We start from the raw sequence: 22422 nt of genomic DNA, 5'->3' as shown, positions 1-22422 counted from the left end.
AAAGACCTATCTGATTCCTAAGACCCAGCCACATCTACTTCATCGGGCACCTGAAGGTAGGAACCAATAAACTTAGCTGGTATTTCTGCAAACCAAGGGATGAAAAAGCATTACTTTGGAGCATCTGAAACACAGTCACTTCTGCTTGGCATTCAATCCTTACCAGAACCCAAGGACATGCTCATTGTCATCTTTATCACACAGAGTAGTAGATTCCATTTCAGAAAGGTTCGGTTACTTGCTTAAGGTAGCTGTCTTTATGCTGTAGGGTCATGAGGAGAAATTAAGTCCCCTGGTGTCACATCTTTTAATTATCCTCCCCCAACCCCACCCAAGTGACTGGACCCAATCTTCTATGAATGGATGCTTAATTGTGTGCATATACTCCCACTATATACAATTGTGTTTGTCATTTCTCAAAATCTTTCTACCTTTCCTGCCACTGCTCCGATACAGGGGAAGCAAACTGCAGATAATGGAACGAATTAACAAAAGCCATCCAGAAGAGTTTATTCTACTAGGCTTTGCAGATCGTCCCTGGCTGGAGCTTCCTCTGTTCATTATTCTGCTTCTAACATACCCCATGGCCATGGTGGGAAACATAGCCATCATTCTGGTGTCCATCTTAGACTCCCGTCTGCACAGCCCCATGTATTTCTTCCTCACCAACCTCTCCTTTCTGGACATGTGCTACACCACAAGCATTGTCCCTCAGATGCTATTTAACCTGGGAGGATCTGAGAAGACAATCAGCTATCTGGGCTGTGCCATTCAGCTTTATTTCTTCCACATAATGGGAGGCACAGAATGTCTGCTTTTGGCTATTATGTCTTTTGATCGCTACGTGGCCATCTGCAAGCCTCTGCACTACACCCTCATCATGAATCGGCGCACCTGTATTCTACTGGTGGCCACTGTACGGCTGAGTGGAATGACCTACGCTGTCTCAGAGGCCACTGTCACATTACACTTACCACTGTGTGGTCACAACACACTGGATCACTTGATATGTGAGATTCCTGTTCTGATAAAGGCCGCCTGTGGTGAGAAGGGCGCCAATGAGCTCACACTCTCTGTGGTTTGCATTTTCATGTTAGCTGTGCCACTATGCTTCATTCTTGCTTCCTATGCTTCTATCGGACATGCTGTATTTAAGATTAAATCTTCGGAGGGAAGAAAAAAAGCCTTTGGCACATGTTCCTCCCATCTCATTGTAGTTTTCTTCTTTTATGGCCCAGGCATTAGCATGTACCTTCAGCCCCCCTCCTCCATCTCTAGGGACCAGCCCAAGTTCATGGCTCTCTTCTATGGAGTGGTGACTCCTACACTCAACCCTTTCATCTACACTCTGAGGAATAAGGATGTAAAGGGTGCATGGGGCAACCTGGTGAGGAGCGTTTTCACTTCCAAGTGATAGTTCGCAGACATTGAATGACATTATTTAACAAGTGAGTAGGTATATAGGAGTTTCTCTGACAAATTATTCTTGTCTCATACTTCCCCAGATCATGGCACAGGGTCTTCTTGCAAACTATGTCCTATTTCTCATGTTCTTTCTAATGCCCTTAGACAAAGGTGACACTTGGCTAATAATGCACCCATAAGGGCACTGTTTGTGGAAATGTATTAAAAAGAGTTCTCTTCTGGTGGCACATACTAAAATTCTAATGGTGTTAAGAAGTGAATAAAGTAGTAATATAAACCCTTTCGTTCAAGCTAGTCACCACGGCAACTATTCATCAGTGGATTTCCTATGACAGTGTCCCTTAAGAAATATTTCACCACTTTCTGCAAGATTGGCCATGTCTAAGAGGGCAGCACACTGCCACTGGGCATTCAGAGTGAGACACTCTAAACCTTAGACCACTGGGCATCTATCCAGGGAAAACCATGACTCAAAAAGACACATGTCCTCCAATGTCCATTGCAGCACTATTGACAATAGCCAAGACATGGAAACAACCTAAATGCCCATTGACAGAGGAGTGGATCAAGAAGATGTGGTACATATATACAATGGAATATTACTCGGCCATTAAGGAACGAAATACTGGCATTTTTAGCAACATGGACAGACCTAGAAATTATCGTGCTAAGTGAAGTCAGTCAGACAATCAGACACCAACATCAAATGCTTTCACTGACATGTGGAATCTGAAAAAAGGACACAGAGAACTTCTTTGCAGAGCAGATACTGACTCGCAGACTTTGAAAAACTTATGGTTTCCAAAGGAGACAGTTCGGGGGATGGGAGGATGCACTGGGGTCACGGGATGGAAATCCTATAAAAATGGATTGGGATGATCATTGTACAACAATAAATGTAATAAATTCAAATAAATAAATAAATAAATAAACCTTAGACCAACCAGGAGTCTCATGAGACAATCAGCCTCAACTTATGGAGATGCTACTGCTTCTTTAAAAACTCATTGTGGCTCTTGTTTAACAAAAAAAGTATACAGGGCTTGAATATTTACCTAAAAACCTTAAAATGTATTCTTAAATATTAAAATAAATGAAATAGGTGGACAAAATATGTGCATAAGTTTCTTAACATTTCTTTTAAAGATCATAAGCATGAACCTTCTGAATCAGTAAGAGAAAATTAGTGATATAATAACGAACCACAACATGTAAACATTTGGTGCATGATGGAAACAGCCAGGAATGCCTTCTGAAACTGTGCAAGAATCATTATGATGAGAAAGAAACAATTGATATTTCTAGAATGGAAAGCAACTTGATTACTTCAAGCAACACAAGTAGCTCTCTGATGCTCAGAATCTGTATCATTAAAAGGGAAAGGTACCTTAGTTACAAAAATAAACTTAGTTCTAGGATTCATACTCAACCTAAAACTTCATCGAAAAATTAGTTATGTTTTTAAGCAAATAAAGGATTTTATTGTTACTTGATACTGAATTAATATGATGAGAAATCAACAGTGTTGTGTAGTGAAGACATTAACTGGTAAGAAAAACGAGAATCATTGGAACTTTTCTGGCATGCATTCTGGTACAATCAAAATCTAAGCAAACTATTGGTTGGAGAATGGCATGTTCTTCCAAACAAGAACCCGTATCTAATTTTTGTGTGTGTGTGTCTTTTTGCCATTTCTTGGGCCGCTCTGGCAGCATATGGAGGTTCCCAGGCTAGGGGTCGAATAGGAGCTGTAGCCACCGGCCTACACCAGAGCCACAGCAACGTTGGATCCGAGCCACGTCTGCAACCCACACCAAAGCTCATGCAACCTATCATGGATTGAATAACACAGACAGATGGCTCCAGTCTTTGTTCACGTCCCCTCATACCCATTCCTGTGCAGCATATTCCCTAAACACATGCTCAGTTATCTCTTCTGAGTGTATCTCAGCAGTGCAGGCACAGATGTGTCATCAGATAATCACAGACACTAGCTCTGGCTTCCAGGCCAGATACAGGTGTTTTATGCTCTTTTATTGGCCTCAGCTTCACATACTGTATTCTTTGTTTTACAAACGTGGGACTGGAAGGTCACTGGTATCATATGATATTATTCTATCAATGTCACAAGTACACAGGCTTACTCTCACCCCATTAATCTCTTTACTGCCCCTCTTACATCTTTGTTTCTCAAGTGTAGATTAGAGGGTTGAGGCTAGGTGGGACAACAGTATAAAAAAGGGCAATGAACTCTCCTTGATCTTAAGAACCTCCTGATGGGGGCACATGACTGGAATGAAAAACAGAGATACAACCATAAGATGGGCTCCGCATGACCCAAAGACTTTCTGAAGTCCAGCTGTTGACTGCATCCTCAGCACAGTCCGGGCAATCGCACCATAGGAGCTGAGAATGAGGATGAGAGGTATGAGAACAAAAACGGAGCTCGTGACCATGAGGGCCAGCTCATTAGCATGGGTATCAACACAAGACAGTCGCAGCAGTGCTGGAACTTCACAGAAGAAATGGTCCACTTGGCCATGTCCACACAGGGGTACCCAGGAGGTAAATGAGGAATGAAGTGCCGAGTTGGTGAAGCCACTTACCCAAGAAGCCACAGCCAACACATGGCAGAAACGAGGGTGCATGAGGACAGTGTAACACAAAGGTCTACATACAGCTGCATAACGGTCATAGGACATCACCACCAGCAGCACACATCCTGTGGATCCCAGTGCAAGGGAAAAGTAAAGTTGAGTCATGCAACCTACGTAAGACATGGCTTTTCCTGGGCCCCAGAGGTTGACCAGCAACTGGGGGATGAAGCTGGTAGAGATCCAGAAAAGACAGGTTTGAGAGGAAGAAGTACATGGGAGTGCGCAGATGGGAGTCCAGGTATGATACGATAATGATGAACAGGTTGCCTGTCAATGTCATTAAGTAGAACATCAAGACAGCCACAAAGAGTACTACTTCCACATGAGGCCAATTGGAAAAACCTAGTAGGACAAAGTAGCCTTCAGTGGTTGCATTGAGTTTTTCCATCATCATTCATTTCCTGTTACCTGACAAAAGAATTACACAGACTCAAAATAAATGGAAATACAACTGCCAAAGCAATTTTGAGAAAAAAGAACACAGCTATAAGTATAACCCTCTCAGATTTTAGATTATACTACAAAGCCACAGTCATCAAAACAGCATGGTATTCTCAAAAACACACAGAGAGCCCAGATATATGTAACTTCAGCATGCTACAGGCACAGCCAAAAATAAAAATCAAATAAAAATAAAATATCTCCCCACAAATCACTTATTAATTACAAAATGAAAAGTAGTAGGCTTTACCAGAGGAAAACCTGGTGGACATCACCATAGCCAAGTAATCAATATTAACATCACCAATGTTGAGACAAACCAACAGCATGTGACTACTGACATGTTGCTCTAAACAGGACACAATGTCACTTCAGTCATATTCCTGCCAAAAATGCACAGCCTGACCTTTAAAATGAAGAAATATGAGACAAACCCACACTGAGACAAGTTGGGCAAAAGAGCTGGCCTGCCCTCACAAAAATATCAAATTCAGAGTTCTCATTGTAGTTCAGCAGGTAACAAACCCAACAAGTATCCATGAGGATGTAGATTCAATCCCTGGCCTCACTCAGTGGGTTAAGGATTCAGCCTTGCCATGAGCTGTGGTGTAGGTCACAGATGCAGCTCGGATCCCACATTGCTGTGACTGTGGTGTAGCCCGGCAGCTACAGCTCCAATTCAACCTCTAACCCTGGGAACTTCCATGTGCCTCAGATGTGGTCCTAAAAAAAACAAAAAACAAAACAAAACAAAAAGTACAGCTTGGGATATACTGATCTGTTGCATGAACCATCCTTCAGCATTCTTAAAGAATTTAGAAGGGATATGAGATAAGAGACAAAAAAAATAAAACTACCAGATGTAAGTAGAGATAGGAACTTTACGGTTAAATTTATTTTTACCAGGGAGTGAGAAATAAAGACCTCATCAAAGACTGTGGAATGAAATATCTCGGTTTTTAAAAATACGACATGATGGAGGAAAGAGTGGTGATATGAGTTTCCCCTTCCCATCCCCATATCACTAGTCAGCTTACTTTATTCTTAAGTTAGTCCTTTAATACTCTTAAATTACCACTTGAGTAACACTCAAACAACTACAACTCCTTTCACTTCTGTCCTTTCTGCGTCTGATCATATTCCCTCTATTTGCCCAATCGATGCCTCTTTATGTAGGGACCAACCTGATCTCTGGTTTTCATCTCTTTCACATCACCAACATAAAGGGATGGCTGGATGTACCATAGAGTCTAACCTACCACATCACACTAGGAAAGCAGAGTCTGAAAATTACTATGATTATCATGCCACACAACAGAGAATTCTGAGTCTACAAAAAGATCTGGTTTTAGCTGGAAGGAGGAACTCATTAGAGCATTTAGTGTCTCAGGGGATAGACCCCTTCTCCTAGGGCAAATGGAGTTTTATGGAAACAAAAGAATAATGGGACATGCTTTCCTTAACTGGGGCCATTGGGAGGGTAAATCCCAAAGTGGTAAGTAATGCCCTTCAAGGAGTTGTCGTAGTTACAACAGTTGCTGAGGAATACCTTCAACATGATACACTGTTGCCCTAAGAAAACAATGACTCTATAGACCAACCTTCACTGATGAACATGCTCCAAGCTGTCTTTGTAGGGAAGGGAACAGGTTGTCCTAAAATTTCTTCCCCAATTCCTCATCATGCTAAGGGCCACATTTGAGGAATAACTTGTTAGAGGTGGTGTTAAGTGGGAGAGTAGAGAAGCATGAGACAATTGAAAAGTGGGATACATTAAAAACTAAATTGTACATTTTTACTATTAATTAGAGTTAATTGTCTCTGCCTAACATCTCTAAAATTCAAGGCCACGTTTAGCCCTGCAAAATATTAAAAATAATCTTTGAATACCATTCAAACTATAACTCAGAAGGTAACCACCCAAACTCTGAAAACTTAACGTAACTATTTAAAATTTCCAAAATATTTTTATGAATAATTTCCCTTGCTGTCTTATCAAGAGTTTTGCTATAGTATATAAAAAATGAAATTAAGACTATATCCAATAATTGACTTGTTGCTGTAACAAAAAAACATTATACGATGAGTTTATAAATTAATGAATATTTTTAAATTTTTATATTGTTTCTGGTTAATATAGTCCATCTATAGAAAGAAAATCTGAGTTTGGAAATTATATTTTATAATAAGATTATATTAAATTATAGTTGATTTATAATTTAGTTCCCTGTGCTACACAGTAGGACCTCATCACTTATCCACTCTAAATGTAATAGTTTGCATCTACTAATCCCAAACTCCTAGCCCATCTCCTGGGCCACCAGAAGTCTGTTCTCTAAGTCTCTGAGTCTGTTTCAGTTTTTTTAATAAGTTCATTTGTGCCATACTTTAGATTGCACATATAAGTGATATCATTTTAAAAAGTATGATTTTAAGAGAGCATTTGGGTATTTTGCTTTCTGTTTAAGAGAAGTACCAGAAAACAATCTTTATGTTTCTGTGGTCTTGACTGTTGTAAGCATTCAATAAAAAAAAGATATAAACATTTTCCACAGTGCTTAAAAAAAAAGAAAAAGAAATATATATGCTGATTTTAGGTAATTTTCAGAGTCCATACTCATTCTCAATGATATGAAACCAATGCAAAACATTTTGTCAGATTATCATAGACCATAAGGCACAAATCATGTGTGGAGGATTAAAAGGGAGAAATGACATTAATTAATCTCTGTAGGATTCTGGTAAATTGAGTATTTTATTTGAGAAGAGTGTGAATTAGAATAGATTATACACTATTAAAATATCATGGACAGAGCTTCAAGTGGAGTAGAGTTCTAGACACTGGTACTTATTTATTACTAAATATGATTTATTTATTTTCCCATTCTTTTCATCTTCATAAGCTATTAGGAAAAAATAAACACTTCAAGAGTGAGAACACACCAATGATTTATAATATGATGATACCACTGAGGTTGGGGTAGAACAGGGCCTAGGTTATCAAAATGCCAGAAGAAGCTGTTCATTCTCATCTAATCGAGATAAATGTTAATACATAAGATTTGAAAGAATAGATCAAATTATAAGGATATATCAAAAATAACCCTATCATTTGTATTCTAAGGTATTGCCTGCTCATTTAGAAGCTTATTGGGTTCACAGGTTGACTAGATCTCACAAGGGCAAGTTTATAAGAATTAATCATTTGTTTAAAGTGATCTTGGGGAGTTCCCGTCGTGGCGCAGTGGTTAACAAATCCGACTAGGAACCATGAGGTTGCGGGTTCGGTCCCTGCCCTTGCTCAGTGGGTTAAGGATCTGGCGTTGCCGTGAGCTGTGGTGTAGGTTGCAGACGTGGCTCGGATCCTGCGTTGCTGTGGCTCTGGCGTAGGCCAGTGGCTCCAGCTCTGATTCGACCCCTAGCCTGGGAACCTCCATATGCCGCGGGAGCGGCCCAAGAAATAGCAAAAAGACAAAAAATAAATAAATAAATAAATAATAAAGTGATCTTGGTTTTCCCTGATCCAAAGATAAAAGTCAGAATGTCAGTGGCATGTAGGGAAATATCTCTTGGGTTAAATATGAGTGGAAAAATGAAAGATTTGAAACTCTCCCAATTACAGAAAGGAAAGAAGGAAAAATATTGAGCTTACTTCCCCTTGTACATATTCAGATTTTGGAAATCACTTTTGTATACCTGACAAAATAAAAAGACATACAATATTAGTAAATATTCATAGTCAAGACCCATAATAATCATCCCCAAAAATGTGTGCATCTCCAATCTCATATCTGTTTAATGTCTCATTGCTAAAACTTCTACTCAAATGTGCACTTCTCCCCTAAGAGCATTTCATTTTGGAGTTGTCAATCATGTCCTTTTCACCAACACTCACTATCTTCCCAAGAGGTAAAACAAGGCCACGAGGAAAGAAAAGGAACAATATCAGATCTTTAGAAATCTGTATTTTGGTAGGTTTCTCTGACTATTCTGCTCTAGAGCTAATTCTTTTCATGATTTCCCTCACATTTTATCTGTTTCCTCTCCTGGGAAATATAAATATTTTCTTGCTTTCAACTCTAAATTTTCAGTTCCTCAAACCAATGTTGTGTCAGGGAGTCACCTTTTCATTACTAGAAGTGTGTCTTACCATAGGCTCCATTCACTCAATGTTATATAGTCATATCTGGGGTGCAGATAAAGGTCATAACCTATCTAGGTTTGCCATCAAGCACTGGAAAAGGTGAAATGTATTCACCTGGCTGTCAAGACATATGACAAGTAAGCTGCAGTCTGGAAAACCTTGTACTAAATGGCATCATGTACTTACAAATTTGGTAATGGTCATATTGGACCCAAGGTCCAGATGCTGCACTACTGTGTAGACACTATGGCCCTTAAGGCTTTTGTCTTCACAACCCTTATCATTGGGTGTCTCATTCTCTCATCTCTCATAGGTACATTGCATGTGATAACTTGACCTTAACCTTGTTTAGCATTGGTATTACTTCTTCTTAAATGTTCAATACAGTACTAGTGTAGATACATAAGCCTGTAGGTTTTTAACTAACTCAGGAGCTGGAGAAAAGAAAACCTTCAACATCTGTATTTCCTGATCATGTATTTCTCCTATGCTACCCCAAGTTAGGTGATGATGGGATGATGATGATGATTGATAGATAGATAGATAGACAGACAGACAGACATACAGACAGCAATATATCAGATTATAGGTATAAATATCTCTCCAGCAAACAAAATTTTATTGCTAAAACTAGGGCAAGTTCCTTACTCTCTTCTGTGTAATTGCCACCTTCAGTGTCAATACCTTCACCAATACCTTGAGAAACAAGTATGTCTGTGAAGATAAAGCTTAAGAAGGTTGTGCCTATTTTGAGAATTATTTTTAAGTCCATATTATATACACACACACACACACACACACACACATATATATTCCCAGATCTAATATAATAAAGATGGTTCTGGTACTGACAAATCAAAAAGGCCCTTATTGGGGCAAGTAATGAGTTGCTTATCACAAGGAATATACAATAGCATAGTATTCCTAAGCTGTTTGTCCCCCATGCCTTCTTCCAAGACTCTAAATCACCCATTGATCAATAAGGCCTTCTAGTTCTGGAGATTACAATGACCTGCACTTGTTACAAACTTGCCTTTACTGTACACTAGAATTTTCCACTCTCAAGACAAATTCTTTAGTTTTCCCTGGCAGCCTGGTTCCCACCCCTGGGGCTGGGGATACAACTCCACACGTCATGTCATCTACCTGCAGCTACAGCAGCCAGCTGCAAGCAAGGAGACTAATCATTGCCCAGGATGATCCAACGACAACCCAAGGAATGGAATATTTGAATCAAACACTTCAAGAAAAGAGTTATTTTGCAGATGAGATTAAGATGGCCAAATAGAAGGACTGGAGTTCAACTTCTCTCCTAAAAACAACAAAATTAAAACCAAATGCTGAACAACCTTCAACCAAAAGGACTGGAAACTTTCAAAAAGATATCCTACTCCAGAAGACAAAAAGGAGGCCACATCAAGAAGTAGGAGGGGTGATTACATGATATAAACAACCCCACACCTCCCAGGTGGGAAGCCCACAGACTGGAAAGTAACTGTATCACAGAGACTCACCTACAGGAGTGAGAGTTCTGAGCCTCACATCAAATCCCCAGGCCTAGGGATCAGGCACTGGGAGAAAGAGCCCCTGGAGCATCTGGCATTGAAGGCCAGTGGGGCCTGTGCACAGGAGCTCCATGGGACTGGGGGAAATGGAGACCCTGTTCTTGAAAGGCTCACACAGACTTTCATGTGCACTAGGTCCCAGGGCAAAGCAAAGGCTCCATAGGAATATGGGTCAGACCTGACTGCAGTTCTTGGAGGATCTCCCGGGAAAACAGGGGGTGACTGTGGCTCATTGTGGGGAAGGACATTGGAAGCAAAGCTCTTGGGAATATCCATCAGCGTGTGTTTCTCTGGAGGTGGCCATTTTGGGAAAACCTGACCCCACCCATCAGCGCTGAGAAGCCCCAGGCCAAACAACAATCCAAGTGGGATCACAGCCCACCCATCAGTAAACAGGCTGTCTAAAGAGCCCAGGCACACAGCCACGTCTAATCTCACCCAGGGACAAAGCCCTATCCAGCTGGTGTGCAGCCCTATCCACCAGTGGGCAGGCACCTATCCCTCCCATCAGGAAGCCTAGAGCAAGCCCCTGTACCAACTTCAGCCACAAGGGAGGCAGACATCAGAAATAAGAGAAGTTAAAACTGTATTATCTGCAAAAAGGGCACCACACCAAAAACCTATAAAAATGAAAAGACAGAGAACTGTAACTCAGATAAGGGAGAAAGAAAAAAACCTCAGAAAAAACAAATTCTTTAAACTTGTGTGAACAACAGAAAAGCTACATAGAAGATAGAAATGATGTACAATAGTCAAATATTTATAGATTTATAGGAAATTATCACTTTTACTAGAACCTTTATTCTCTCATATCTGTTTTTTGTCATTCTTTTATGATAACACCAACTGTGCCACTCCCTTCAGTCAAAGAAATCACAAAGGAAATTAGAAAGTCTTTGAGGAGTTCCCGTCGTGGAGCAGTGGTTAACGAATCCGACTAGGAACCATGAGGTTGCGGGATCGATCCCTGCCCTTGCTCAGTGGGTTAACGATCCGGCGTTGCCGTGAGCTGTGGTGTAGGTTGCAGACATGGCTCGGATCCCGCGTTGCTGTGGCTCTGGTGTAGGCCGGTGGCTACAGTTCCGATTCGACCCCTAGCCTGGGAACCTCCATATGCTGTGGGAGCGGCCCAAGAAATAGCAAAAAGACAAAAAAAAAAAAAAAAGTCTTTGAAACAAAGTGAAAATTAAAATAGAAAATGTTAAAATATGTGAGATGCAGCTAAATCAGTGCTTAAAGAAAAATGTATAGATTTAAATGCTTATTTTAAACAAAGGGAAATGATCTAATATCAATGATAGAAGCTTTTACCTTAAAAGGCTAAAAATGGAAGATGATGTTAAACTAAAATTTAGCAAAGGAAAGGGAATGGTAAATATAAAAGTAGATCTGTGAAATACAAAGTTATTGAAAATAAAATATGAAACTGACAAATCTCTATCTGACTGATTCACACAAAAGTGTGGGAGACATAAACTACTAGATCAGAAATAAAATGGAGGTCAGTAGGAATCCTACAAACATTAAGAGGACAATAATGGAATATTATGAATAATAAAGTTGATGACAAAGGTGAAATCAGTAGATTCTTTGAAAGATACAAATAATCAAAACAGATTCTTAAAGAAATAGAAAAATCTTAATACTTTTATAACAATAAAAGTAATTGAAGTTTTAATTTAAAATGGTCCCACAAAAAGAACTATGGACTTATATGTCCACAAGAGTATTATATTGAACATTTAAGAAGAAGTAATACCAAAGCTAAACAAACTCTTTCAGAAAATAGAGAAGGGAATATTCCCCAAGTCATGTAATAAATCCAGCATTAAGTTGGTACAGAAACTAGACACATACATCACAAGAAAAGAAAAATACTGTTTAATATTACTCATGATTATAGACACTAAAACTCTTACCAAAAAAAGACTAGCAAATGAAGTCCAGAATGGCCTTAAAAGAACAATATATTATATCAAGAGGTTTTTTTCCTCAGGAGACAAAGTTATTTTAATTTATGAAAATTAACCAATGAAATTTACTGTATTAATTGAATAAAGAAGAAAGGCTATCAGATCATCTCACAAAATGCAGAAAAAGTGTTGGGCAGAATTTTCATACCCTTGCATGATAAACCTCAGAAAAGCAAGAAAAAAATGCAACTTCCTAAACCTGGTGGAGGACACAGATAAAGCATAGCTAATACACTTATTAGTAAAAGACAATACTTTCCCCTTAAGATTAGGACAAGCATTTTGGCTCCCAGTTCTTCGATTCAACATTAAGCTGGAAATCACAGCCAGTGCAACAGAGTAACATAGCAATATAAAAGAAATCACAGTTGGAGAGAGAGAAATAAAAGTCCTTATTTATGAATGACATGATCATGTACTCAGAAAATCTTTAAAAATCTATTAAAAGTCTACCAGAAATAAAATGCATATTTAGCAGTCACAGGATACAAGGTCAATATACAAAGATCAATTGTACTTCTATGTCATTCACAATGGCATTCGAAAACATTAAACACTTAGGGATGAATTTTGCCAAATATGTACAAAATTTGTATAATAAAAACATCAATCCTTCTGAGAGAAACTAAAAAGATGTAAATAAATAGAGATATATACTGGGTTCCTAAATCAGAAGACTCAATATCACCAAGATGTCAGCTCTTTCCAAATTGGTATACAAATTCAATGCAACCACAATCAAAATGCCAGCATGCTTTTTTGTAGAAACAATGCATATTTCATTAAAGTTAAAAACTTGCTCTTTGAAAGACACTATTAGAAAATAAAAGCATACCACAGACTGGAAGAAGATATTTATAAAACATTTATCTGACATAGGACTTGAGTCAAGAATATGTAAATACCACTTAGAATTCAATAAGAAGAAGACATCCATATATAAAAATGGGTAAGTTTTTAAGACATCCATTAGATGAATCAAGTTGTTTTCAGAGCCTGGTATTAACTGCTTCAGATATTTGATCCTCTAACATTATTTAACATGATTGTTCCCAGTTTACAAGTTCTCATGAATTAGCAGTCTATAAATCACAATGTTAGGAATTGTTCCCACTATCCATATACTTCTAACTACCTTGAAAAAGTAGAGGGAGAAGAGAAGCCTATATCTGCTGTATTAATTGAGAATCTCTCACAGCTGTGATTTTTTTGGTCATTATCTACCATAAGGAATGGTAACTTTAAAAAATATGGTCCAATTTTCTGTTCTACATTTAAAAAAAAAACTCATGCTACACAGCAAAGACTAATGATATTTAAAAAGAAAAGCTTTAAGGTACCTTAAATTTAAATGATATCCTTGTCATTAACTAAGTCAACTAAAGGAAATTAAACTTGTTCTGTTTGGTTTTATTTCACATAATGAGATTACCTTCCTGCAGAAATTACCATTTGGTATTTATTTTCAAGGTTTTGGCCAAACTTCTTTTGCTTTAGATTTTTTTAAAGATACATTAATTTATTAGCATTGTGCCCATTGGAAACTAAGTCCTATACAGATACTTCATTTTCTATCTTAACACTGTCATTCCCACCACTAGAAAGTGAGTTCTATTCAGGAAAAATTCATCTATGTTACCAAGCCAACAATCTAGAAGATATTTAGCCAATGAATTTAATGAATGAATGAATGAATAAGTAGATAAATAAAGGAATGGATGAATGAATGAACCATTTAGAACAGGCAATTCTTTATAATATGTATATATAGACCCACAGAACAAAACACTCATATAATGTAGTATCTTGGAAAAAGTGTGTTTCAGCCAAATAATTTTTACCATTTAGGTAAATGTAATGGCTATTAATGACCAAAAACTCCGTTAGCCTAAGTCTTTGCTGTATGCCCCTCTCTTTCTATAGATACTAATATTTGCTCTATAAATTAGCGTATTAATTTTAAAACCCACTGCCTAATTTCTATAGACACTAAATATTGAATAGATTAAAGTGGTACACATCAAAAAGTTTATCTCTAGATAATAGTCCAGAATTAACCAATTGGTTAACTGGTTAACCAATTGGTTAATTCTTTTAATTAAAAGAACAACAAATTTGGAGCAGAACTTTTCTTCTAAACTTGCTGGGCTATAGATCAAAAATAAGTCTCAGAGTTCCCATCGTGATTCAGTGGTTAACAAACCCGACTAGGAACCATGAGGTTGCGGATTTGATCCCTGGCCTTGCTCAGTGGGTTAAGGATCTGGCGTCGCCGTGAGCTGTGGTGTGGGTCGCAGACACGGTTTGGATCCCACGTTGCTGTGGCTCTGGTGTAGGCTGGCAACTGCAGCTCCATTTCCACCTGGGAATCTCCATATGCTGCAGGTGCGGCCATAGGAAAGACAAAAAAAAAAAAGTCTCAAAGGACCAGAAGAACACTCCAAGATAGATAATACTCTTCAAACAAAAGCTGCTAAACAGGTGATCCATCACATCTCCCTCTCCCACCTCATTAATCTTTTAACTGCCCCCTTTATATCTTTGTTTCTCAAGGTATAGATTAGAGGGTTGAGGCTAGGTGTGACAACAGTATAAAAGAGGGCAATGAACTTTCCTTGATCTTGAGAACCTCTTGATGGGGGCTGGAGATATATGCACATGACTGGAATGAAAAACAGGGATACAACCAGAAGATGGGCTCCACATGACCCAAAGACTTTCTGAAGTCCACCTGTTGACCGCATCCTCAGCACAGCCAGGACAATGGCACCATAGGAGCTGAGAATGAGAATAAGTGGTATGATCACAAAAATGGAGCTCATGACCATGAGGGCCAGCTCATTAGCATGGGTATCAACACAAGACAGTCGCAGCAGTGCTGGAACTTCACAGAAGAAATGATCCACCTGACGATGTCCACACAGGGGTACCCAGGAGGTAAATGAGGAGTGAAGTGCTGAGGTGGTAAAGCCACTTACCCAAGAAGCCACAGCCAACAGATGGCAGAAACGAGGGTGCATGAGGACAGTGTAATGCAAGGGTCTACATACAGCTGCATAACGGTCATAGGACATCACCACCAGTAGCACACACTCAGCAGTTCCCAATGCAAGAACAAAATAGAGTTGAATCATGCACCCGACATAAGAAATGTTTTTCTCTGGGCCCCAGAGGTTGACCAGCAACTGGGGGATGGAGCTAGTGGTATAGCAGAGATCCAGAAAAGACAGGTTTGAGAGGAAGAAGTACATGGGAGTGTGGAGATGGGAGTCCAAGTATGACAAGATAATGATGAACAGGTTGCCTATCAATGTCATCAAGTAGAACATCAAGATAACCACAAAGAGAACTAACTCAAGGTGAGGCCAATTAGAAAAACCCAGTAGAACAAAGTAATCTTCAAAACTTGCATTTTTTTCCTTCATCATTCATTTTTTTCCAATATCTGAGGAAAGAAGCACATAAACTGAAGGATGCCCCACTCATTGTCAAACCCCTGAAAACTGACTGGGGAAAAAAATCTATGCCATTTCCAAATACTGCAATATGACAGTACGATTTTTATGGTTTTGTTTTGAAGTTTCATTCAGACATTTGCCCTGTTGTAGATACAATCAATAACTTCTCAAGCTAATGAGTTCCTTTGTGCATCCATAAGTTAGCATTTGGATAAATGATTAAAGATATCCCATATCTTTTCATTTTAAAAAAAACCTTTTTTTACAAAAAGAAAATCTTTATCCTCCTTTCCCTAATGTTCAGATTATTTCCAATTTTGTGATTACACAGAAAGAAATATCTCCAGTTTTAATCATCTTACATAAAGCTGAGAGAATTTACCATGAGATGAAAAACAATTCAGTAGTAACTTTAAAATGTCGATGTTGGAGTTCCCGTCATGGCACAGTGGTTAACGAATCCGACCAGGAACCATGAGGTTGCAGGTTTGGTCCCTGCCCTTAGTCAGTGGGTTAACGATCTGGCGTTGCCGTGAGCTGTGGTGTAGGTTGCAGACAGGCTCGGATCCTGCGTTGCTGTGGCTCTGGCATAGGCTGACAGCTACAGCTCCAATTAGACCCCTAGCCTGAGAAACTCCATATGCCGCGGGAGCGGCCCAAGAAATGGCAAAAAGACAAAAAAAAAAGTCGATGTTGAATGAAAAAGTCAATTTCAGTTGAATATGTTTATAGAAAGGATGAAATATGTCTTATTTATTTATGTTGTCAGCTTATTCTCAGACAAAAATAACATACAAATACAAGTATAAAGACACATGCATGCACACACCAACTTATTAATATTCACAATAATGAGCTAAGATGAATCTCATTGCATGAGTATCAACACATGATAATCACAGCAGTGCTGAAACTTCACAGAAGTGGTCCACTGGGCAATGTCCACACAATGGCACCCAGAAGGTAAAGGAGGAATGAAGTGCTGAGGTGGTAAATCCACATACTCAAGTGGCCTTTATGGAAACAAAGAAACAAAAACGACTGATAGTCTTGATTAATTAAATGAGAAGTGAAATAGATTGGAGAATTCAGTGATAAAATGCTTCCAAACATAAATGAGAAGACCACTTTTTTTGGAAGACAAAAAAAAAAAAAAGGGACAGTCAAAGAAAAGGTTTAGGAAGGAGCAAGAAAGGGAAAGTGTTTGGATCAGGAAAGAGAGGAGGAACTCTGTGGTACTTGAAAGTACATATATCACAAGGTTATGAGATCTGGAAAATAAGGCTAAAAGGTAGTTCCCACAAAATTTCTTAGAATAAGAGCTAAGAAATTAAATTCTAAGCCATAATTTATAATTACATCATATGTCTTTAGGTCTATGATTTGAAATGAGAGAATCTGAATAGAAAATTCACTAATTTTTAACAGACAAAGACATGGGAGTTCCCTGTTGTGGCTCAGCGGAAAAGAACCCAGCTAGTATCCATAAGGAACAGGATTTTATCCCTGGCCCTGCTCAGTGGGTTAAGGATCTGGCATTGCTGTGAGCTGTGGTGTAGGTCACAGATGCGGCTCGGATCTGGGATTGTTGTGGCTATGACATAGGTCAGCAGCTGTAGCTCTGATTTGACCCCTAGCCTGGGAACTTCCAGGCCCTAAAAAGCAAAAAAATAAAAAATTTTAAAAAATAAGGGACAATGACATGAATATCACATAAAATCCAAATACAAGGTCATCTTGTGGTGGTTCTTTTGTAAAAAAAATAATAATAATAATAAAGTTAAGAAATTCAAATGTTTACTAATAGTTTGATTTTCAGTTGCTTATTTTCTCTGTGCATTATCGATCTTTCATAGAAAAATAAACACTTTTATTACATAGTTATTGCTGCAAGTCACGGTAATCCACCATTTAAATATTCCCAAACAGCTTTGCCCTGCCACTTCTGCTCCTCTCACATTCTCTAATTGAATAGGACAAAAGACAAATTCAACCCAAACAGATTCACCTCCAATCTTTTGAGGGACTTTTTTTACTGGCTTAAAAAAACCAGAGGTGTCTGATTGGTTGAGTTACAAGCTGGAGACCCAGGAACATTGAATTTGGCTAAGACTGATTTAGGCAGGCATAGAGGTATCTACATACCATTTGATGTTATTGATATTGTCAATGACTATCAGCTTTTCAAGGTATGACAGAAAAATTCTAATGGATTTTTAAAATTCTCCTAGAATAAGGATTAATACATCATAAGATATTTGAATTCAAATGCTATGGGTACTTTTTCTGATGCAGACATAGTTTTCCTCCCTTATAAAGCTGCCTTAATTTCATATTATATTAATTAAAAGGAAGTAGCAGCTTTGTGGTACTTTTATTACCTGTCTTTCAGAATTTTTCTAAAAGTAAAAAGGGATAAGAGGTAAGGGACAGAAAAAATACAGAATTCAGGAAGATAAAATTTCAAAGGTTTGTGGTTTGATTTTCTTCTTAGTGGAAAAGAGGTAAATGAAGACCCTATCAAAGGTAGACTTTATAAACCATGGAATAAAATATTTTCTTTCTTCCATTAAGTCATTACTGGGAAAGCAGATGGCTTGGCACTTTCTTCTCACCCCCATTGTTACTAATAGACATTTTTCTAAGTCTTGTCCTATTCGTTCCTTTATAGTAAACCTGGTTTAGTGCTCCATCAACTTCTTTCAATACTGACCTCCCTGTGTTTGTCCACCTTCTCTATCATTCTCTTCCTGTCTATGCCCTCATCATGTACAAACTAATATGAAGCTCTCTGGTTGTCATGTGACCTAAGAACATTAACCTAATTGCCCTCATAGTCCATCTTTGCTAATGTACATAATCTAACTATCGAAAGTAGTCTGAAAATAATTATGATTATCATTGCCACAGAAGAGAGAGCCTAGGTTTATCCAAAAGATTTCCTTTTAGCAGAACATGGGAACTCTTTAGGGCATTTATGGTATCAGGGGATGCACCCCTTACTCCAGAGTAAATGGGGCTTTTACAGGAACAAAAAGAGTAATATGACTTTCTTTTCTTGACTGGGGCCATTGGGAGGATAAATCCCAGGGTTGCAGTTAATGCCCTTCAAGGAGCTTTCCTGGTTAGATTGGTGTAATAGTCACAAGAAGAAACTCTTCACATTAATGCATTCAGCATAATCATGAACTCATACTAAAATAACAATAAATTTTTCACCAACAAACAAAACACTAGCAAGTTGAATCCAACAATACATTATGTTGGATTCACATACACTATGTTCAAGTAGAATTTATCTCAGGGATGCAAGGATTTTTCAATATCTATAAATCAATCAGTGTGATATATACCATATAAACAAATTGAAAAAAAACATATGATCATCTCAACAGATGCAGAAAAACTTCTGATAAAATTCAACATCCATTTATGATTTAAAAAAAAACTCTCTATAAAAGAGGACATAGAGGGAACATACCTCAACATAATAAAGCCCATATATAACAAACCCACAGCTAAAATCATACTCGATGATGAAAAATCTGAAAGCATTTCCTCTAAGATCAGAAACCAAACAAGGATGTCCACTCTTGCCACTTTTATTCAATATAGTTTTGGAAGTTCTAGCCACAGCAATCAGAAAAGAAAAAGAAATAAGAGGAATCCAAACCATAAAGGAAGAAGTAAAGCAGTCACTATTTGCAGATGACATGATATCATGTATAGAAAATCCTAAAGATACCACAAGAAAACTACTTGAGCTCATTGATGAATTTAGTAAAGTTATAGGAAACAAAATTAATACACATAAATCCCTTACATTTCTATAAACTAACAATGAAAGAGCAGAAAGAGAAATTAAGGAAACAATCTCACTTACCATCACATCAAAAAGAATAAAATACCTAGGAACAAACCACCTAAAGAGGAAAAAGACCTGTACTTGGAAAACTACAAGACAATAATGAAAGAAACTGAAGACAAAACAAATAGATGGAAAGATATAACAGGTTCCTGGATTAGAAGAAAAAATATTATTAAAATGACCATACTACCCAAAGCAATCAAAAGATTCAATGAAATCTCTATTCAAAATATCGATGACATTTTTCACAGAACCAGAACAAATAATTTTAAAATCTGTATGGGGAGTTCCCATTGAATCTGACTAGGAACCATGAGGTTGCAGGTTCGACCCCTGGCCTCATTTAGAAGGTTAAGGATCTGATGTTGCCGTGAGCTGTGGTGTAGGTCACAGATGCGGCTCAGATCCCGTTTTGCTGTGGCTCTGGTGTAGGCCATCAGCAACAGCTCCGATTAGACCCCTAGCCTGGGAACCTCCATATGCTATGAGTGTGGCCCTAAAAGGACAAAAGACTAAAAATAAATTAATTAATTTTAAAAATAACGATTAAAAAAATGAAATCTGTATGGAAACACGAAAGACTCTGAATAGCCAAAACAATCTTGAGAAAAAAAGAAGACAGCTGGAGGAATCATCGTTGCTGATTTCAGACTATACTACAAAGCTACAGTAATCAAAACAGTACAGTACTGGCACAAAAACAGACACATGGATCCATGGAACAGGAGACCCCAGAAATAAACCCACACACTATGGTCAATTCATCCACAACAGAGGAGACAAGAACATACAATGGAGAAAAGACAGTTTCTTCAGAAAGTGGTGCTAAGAATACTGAAGAGCTATGTGTAAAAGAAGGAAATTAGGACATTCTGAGGAGTTCCTGCCCTGGCACAGTGGGTTAAGGATCCAGTGTTGCCACAGCTGTGATATAGATGGCAGCCGTGCCCTAGCCCAGGAATTTCCACAGGCTATGGGTGTGGCAAAAAAAATTCTCTAATACCATATACAAAAATAAACTCATAATGGATAAAAGACCTAAATGTAAGACCAGATACTAAAAAATTCCTAAAGGAAAACTTAGGCAGAACACTCTTTGACAAAATCACAATAATATCTTTTTGGATTCATAAAAGCAGATGAATGTGATTCAGTGTGATAGTACTAGGAGGTAAGCCTTCAGGAGGTGACTAGGTCATAAGGACAGAGCCCTCAAGAATGGAAATAGTGCTCTTCTAAAAGACTCCACAGAGCTCGCTTGCCCCTTCTGCCCAGAGAGGACACAACAATAAGACTGCATCTATAAACTAGGAAAGTAGACCATCACCAGACACCAAATCTGCCAGCATCTTGATCTTGGCTTTCCCAGCTTCTAAAATTATAAGAAATAACTGTTGGGAGTTTCCCAAGTCGTGGCACAGCAGAAATGAATCCAATTAGGAACCATGAGGTTGTGGGTTCGATTCCTGGCCGCACTCAGTGGGTTAAGGATCCAGCATTGACGTGAGCTTTAGATTGCAGATGAGGCTCAGATCTGGCTTTGCTGTGGCTGTGACATAGGCCAGCAGCTGTAGCTCCAATTAGACCCCTAGCCTGGGAACCTCCATATGCCACAGGTGTGGCCCTTAAAAGACAAAAGACAAATAATAATAATAATAATAATAATTGTTGGTTTAAGTCCCCAGTCACAATATTTTTGTTATAGCAGCCCAAAGAGACTAAGACAATACATTTTTAAAAAGCAAAATGTATAGTAAGGGCTATTAAAGAAAAAATATGAAAACATGATAGAGAAGGCTGGGGTGGAGAGGATCTTAGTTTAGATTAGAAAATCAAGGAAGCTCTCATTGAATAGATGATAGCTGAGAAACAAAGTGAAAATAAAGAACACAACTTGGGACAATATTACTGGTAAGTGCGACAGTGCAAAAACCTTTTAAATGCTTGCATTCCTAGAGAGACACAGGGGTGAAGAGAATGGAAGAAGTTTGGTCGGATAAAAGGGGCTAGGTCATGATAAGGAGTCTGAATCTTATTCTAAGTGTGTAAAGATTCTTAAAAGATTTCAAAAAAGTAAATGGAAAAAAATAAAAATTTTAAGAACACTTTTAGCTGCCAAATGGAGAATGGATTGAAAAGGAATAAAGTTAGAGGAGGGAAACAAGTTTGGAGGCCATTGGATAATGTCGGGGGTAGAGAGTGGCTCATTGTTGGCAGTAGCCATAAATAAGGAGAGAAGAGGTAAACCTTGAAATAGGTAAAATTTTCAAGGTGAGGGCAAGGGAGTAATTAAGGATGACCTTAGGTTTCTGGCCAGTAATAGGTAGATATTTGTCCCATTTACTATGCTTAGGAAGAATGAAGAGAGAGCAGATTTGGCACAATGGGAATCGAGAGTTTTATTTTCGCCATGTTTAGATTCATATTTTTGCTAAACATCCAAAAATGAATGAAATTTGGCTGTTGGAACTACCAGTTTGATGCTCAATGGAGAAGACTGGAAATACAAATTTGAAAGCCATCAAAATGTAGGTAGCATTTAAAACCTTGTAACTATATGATAGTGTCCAATGGGGCAGCATAAACAGAGAATACTAGAATCCCTGGTGAGGGCATAGGAGCCTCAGACTCTATATTTCTAAAATTTCCAAATATTCCAGTTATTGTGAAATGCAGCCAAACAATGAGGTGCTGCTAATAATTCGCTGTAAATGTCTCCTAAAAGTAAAGGACTAAAGCAAGCAAGAAAAAAAAAAGGTAAATAAAAAGGAAATAGAAGAACACCTCTTGATTTAGTCAAAGGGTTCAAAAAGACATTATATTGTATGTCTAGGGCAAAAGCACCTGCTCCACAATCTGAATTTACCCATCCCTGGAAAAACACTGGGAAA

General features: G+C 38.3%; 2 protein-coding genes and 1 pseudogene across 2 annotated transcripts; 1 reads left to right on the top strand and 2 right to left on the bottom strand.

Moving 5' to 3' along the window:
* The first annotated feature begins 475 nt into the window (after positions 1-475).
* LOC125136518 (olfactory receptor 2B11-like) lies at positions 476-1414 on the top strand. Its single transcript, XM_047797361.1, has one exon. The coding sequence runs from the start codon at positions 476-478 to the stop codon at positions 1412-1414; it is 939 nt and encodes a 312-aa protein (XP_047653317.1).
* Positions 1415-3571: 2157 nt separating this feature from the next.
* LOC125136507 (olfactory receptor 2J3-like) lies at positions 3572-4480 on the bottom strand (annotated as a pseudogene).
* A 10214-nt stretch (positions 4481-14694) lies between these two features.
* Positions 14695-15633, bottom strand: LOC125135943 (olfactory receptor 2J3-like). Its single transcript, XM_047796470.1, has one exon. It carries the CDS (start codon positions 15631-15633, stop codon positions 14695-14697), a length of 939 nt encoding a protein of 312 aa, XP_047652426.1.
* Positions 15634-22422: the final 6789 nt, after the last annotated feature.

The sequence above is a fragment of the Phacochoerus africanus genome, chromosome 9 (assembly GCF_016906955.1).
Source record: "Phacochoerus africanus isolate WHEZ1 chromosome 9, ROS_Pafr_v1, whole genome shotgun sequence".
Taxonomy (NCBI): domain Eukaryota; kingdom Metazoa; phylum Chordata; class Mammalia; order Artiodactyla; family Suidae; genus Phacochoerus; species Phacochoerus africanus.
Note: the sequence above shows the minus strand (reverse complement) of the source record. Positions and strands in the feature narration are given on the sequence as shown.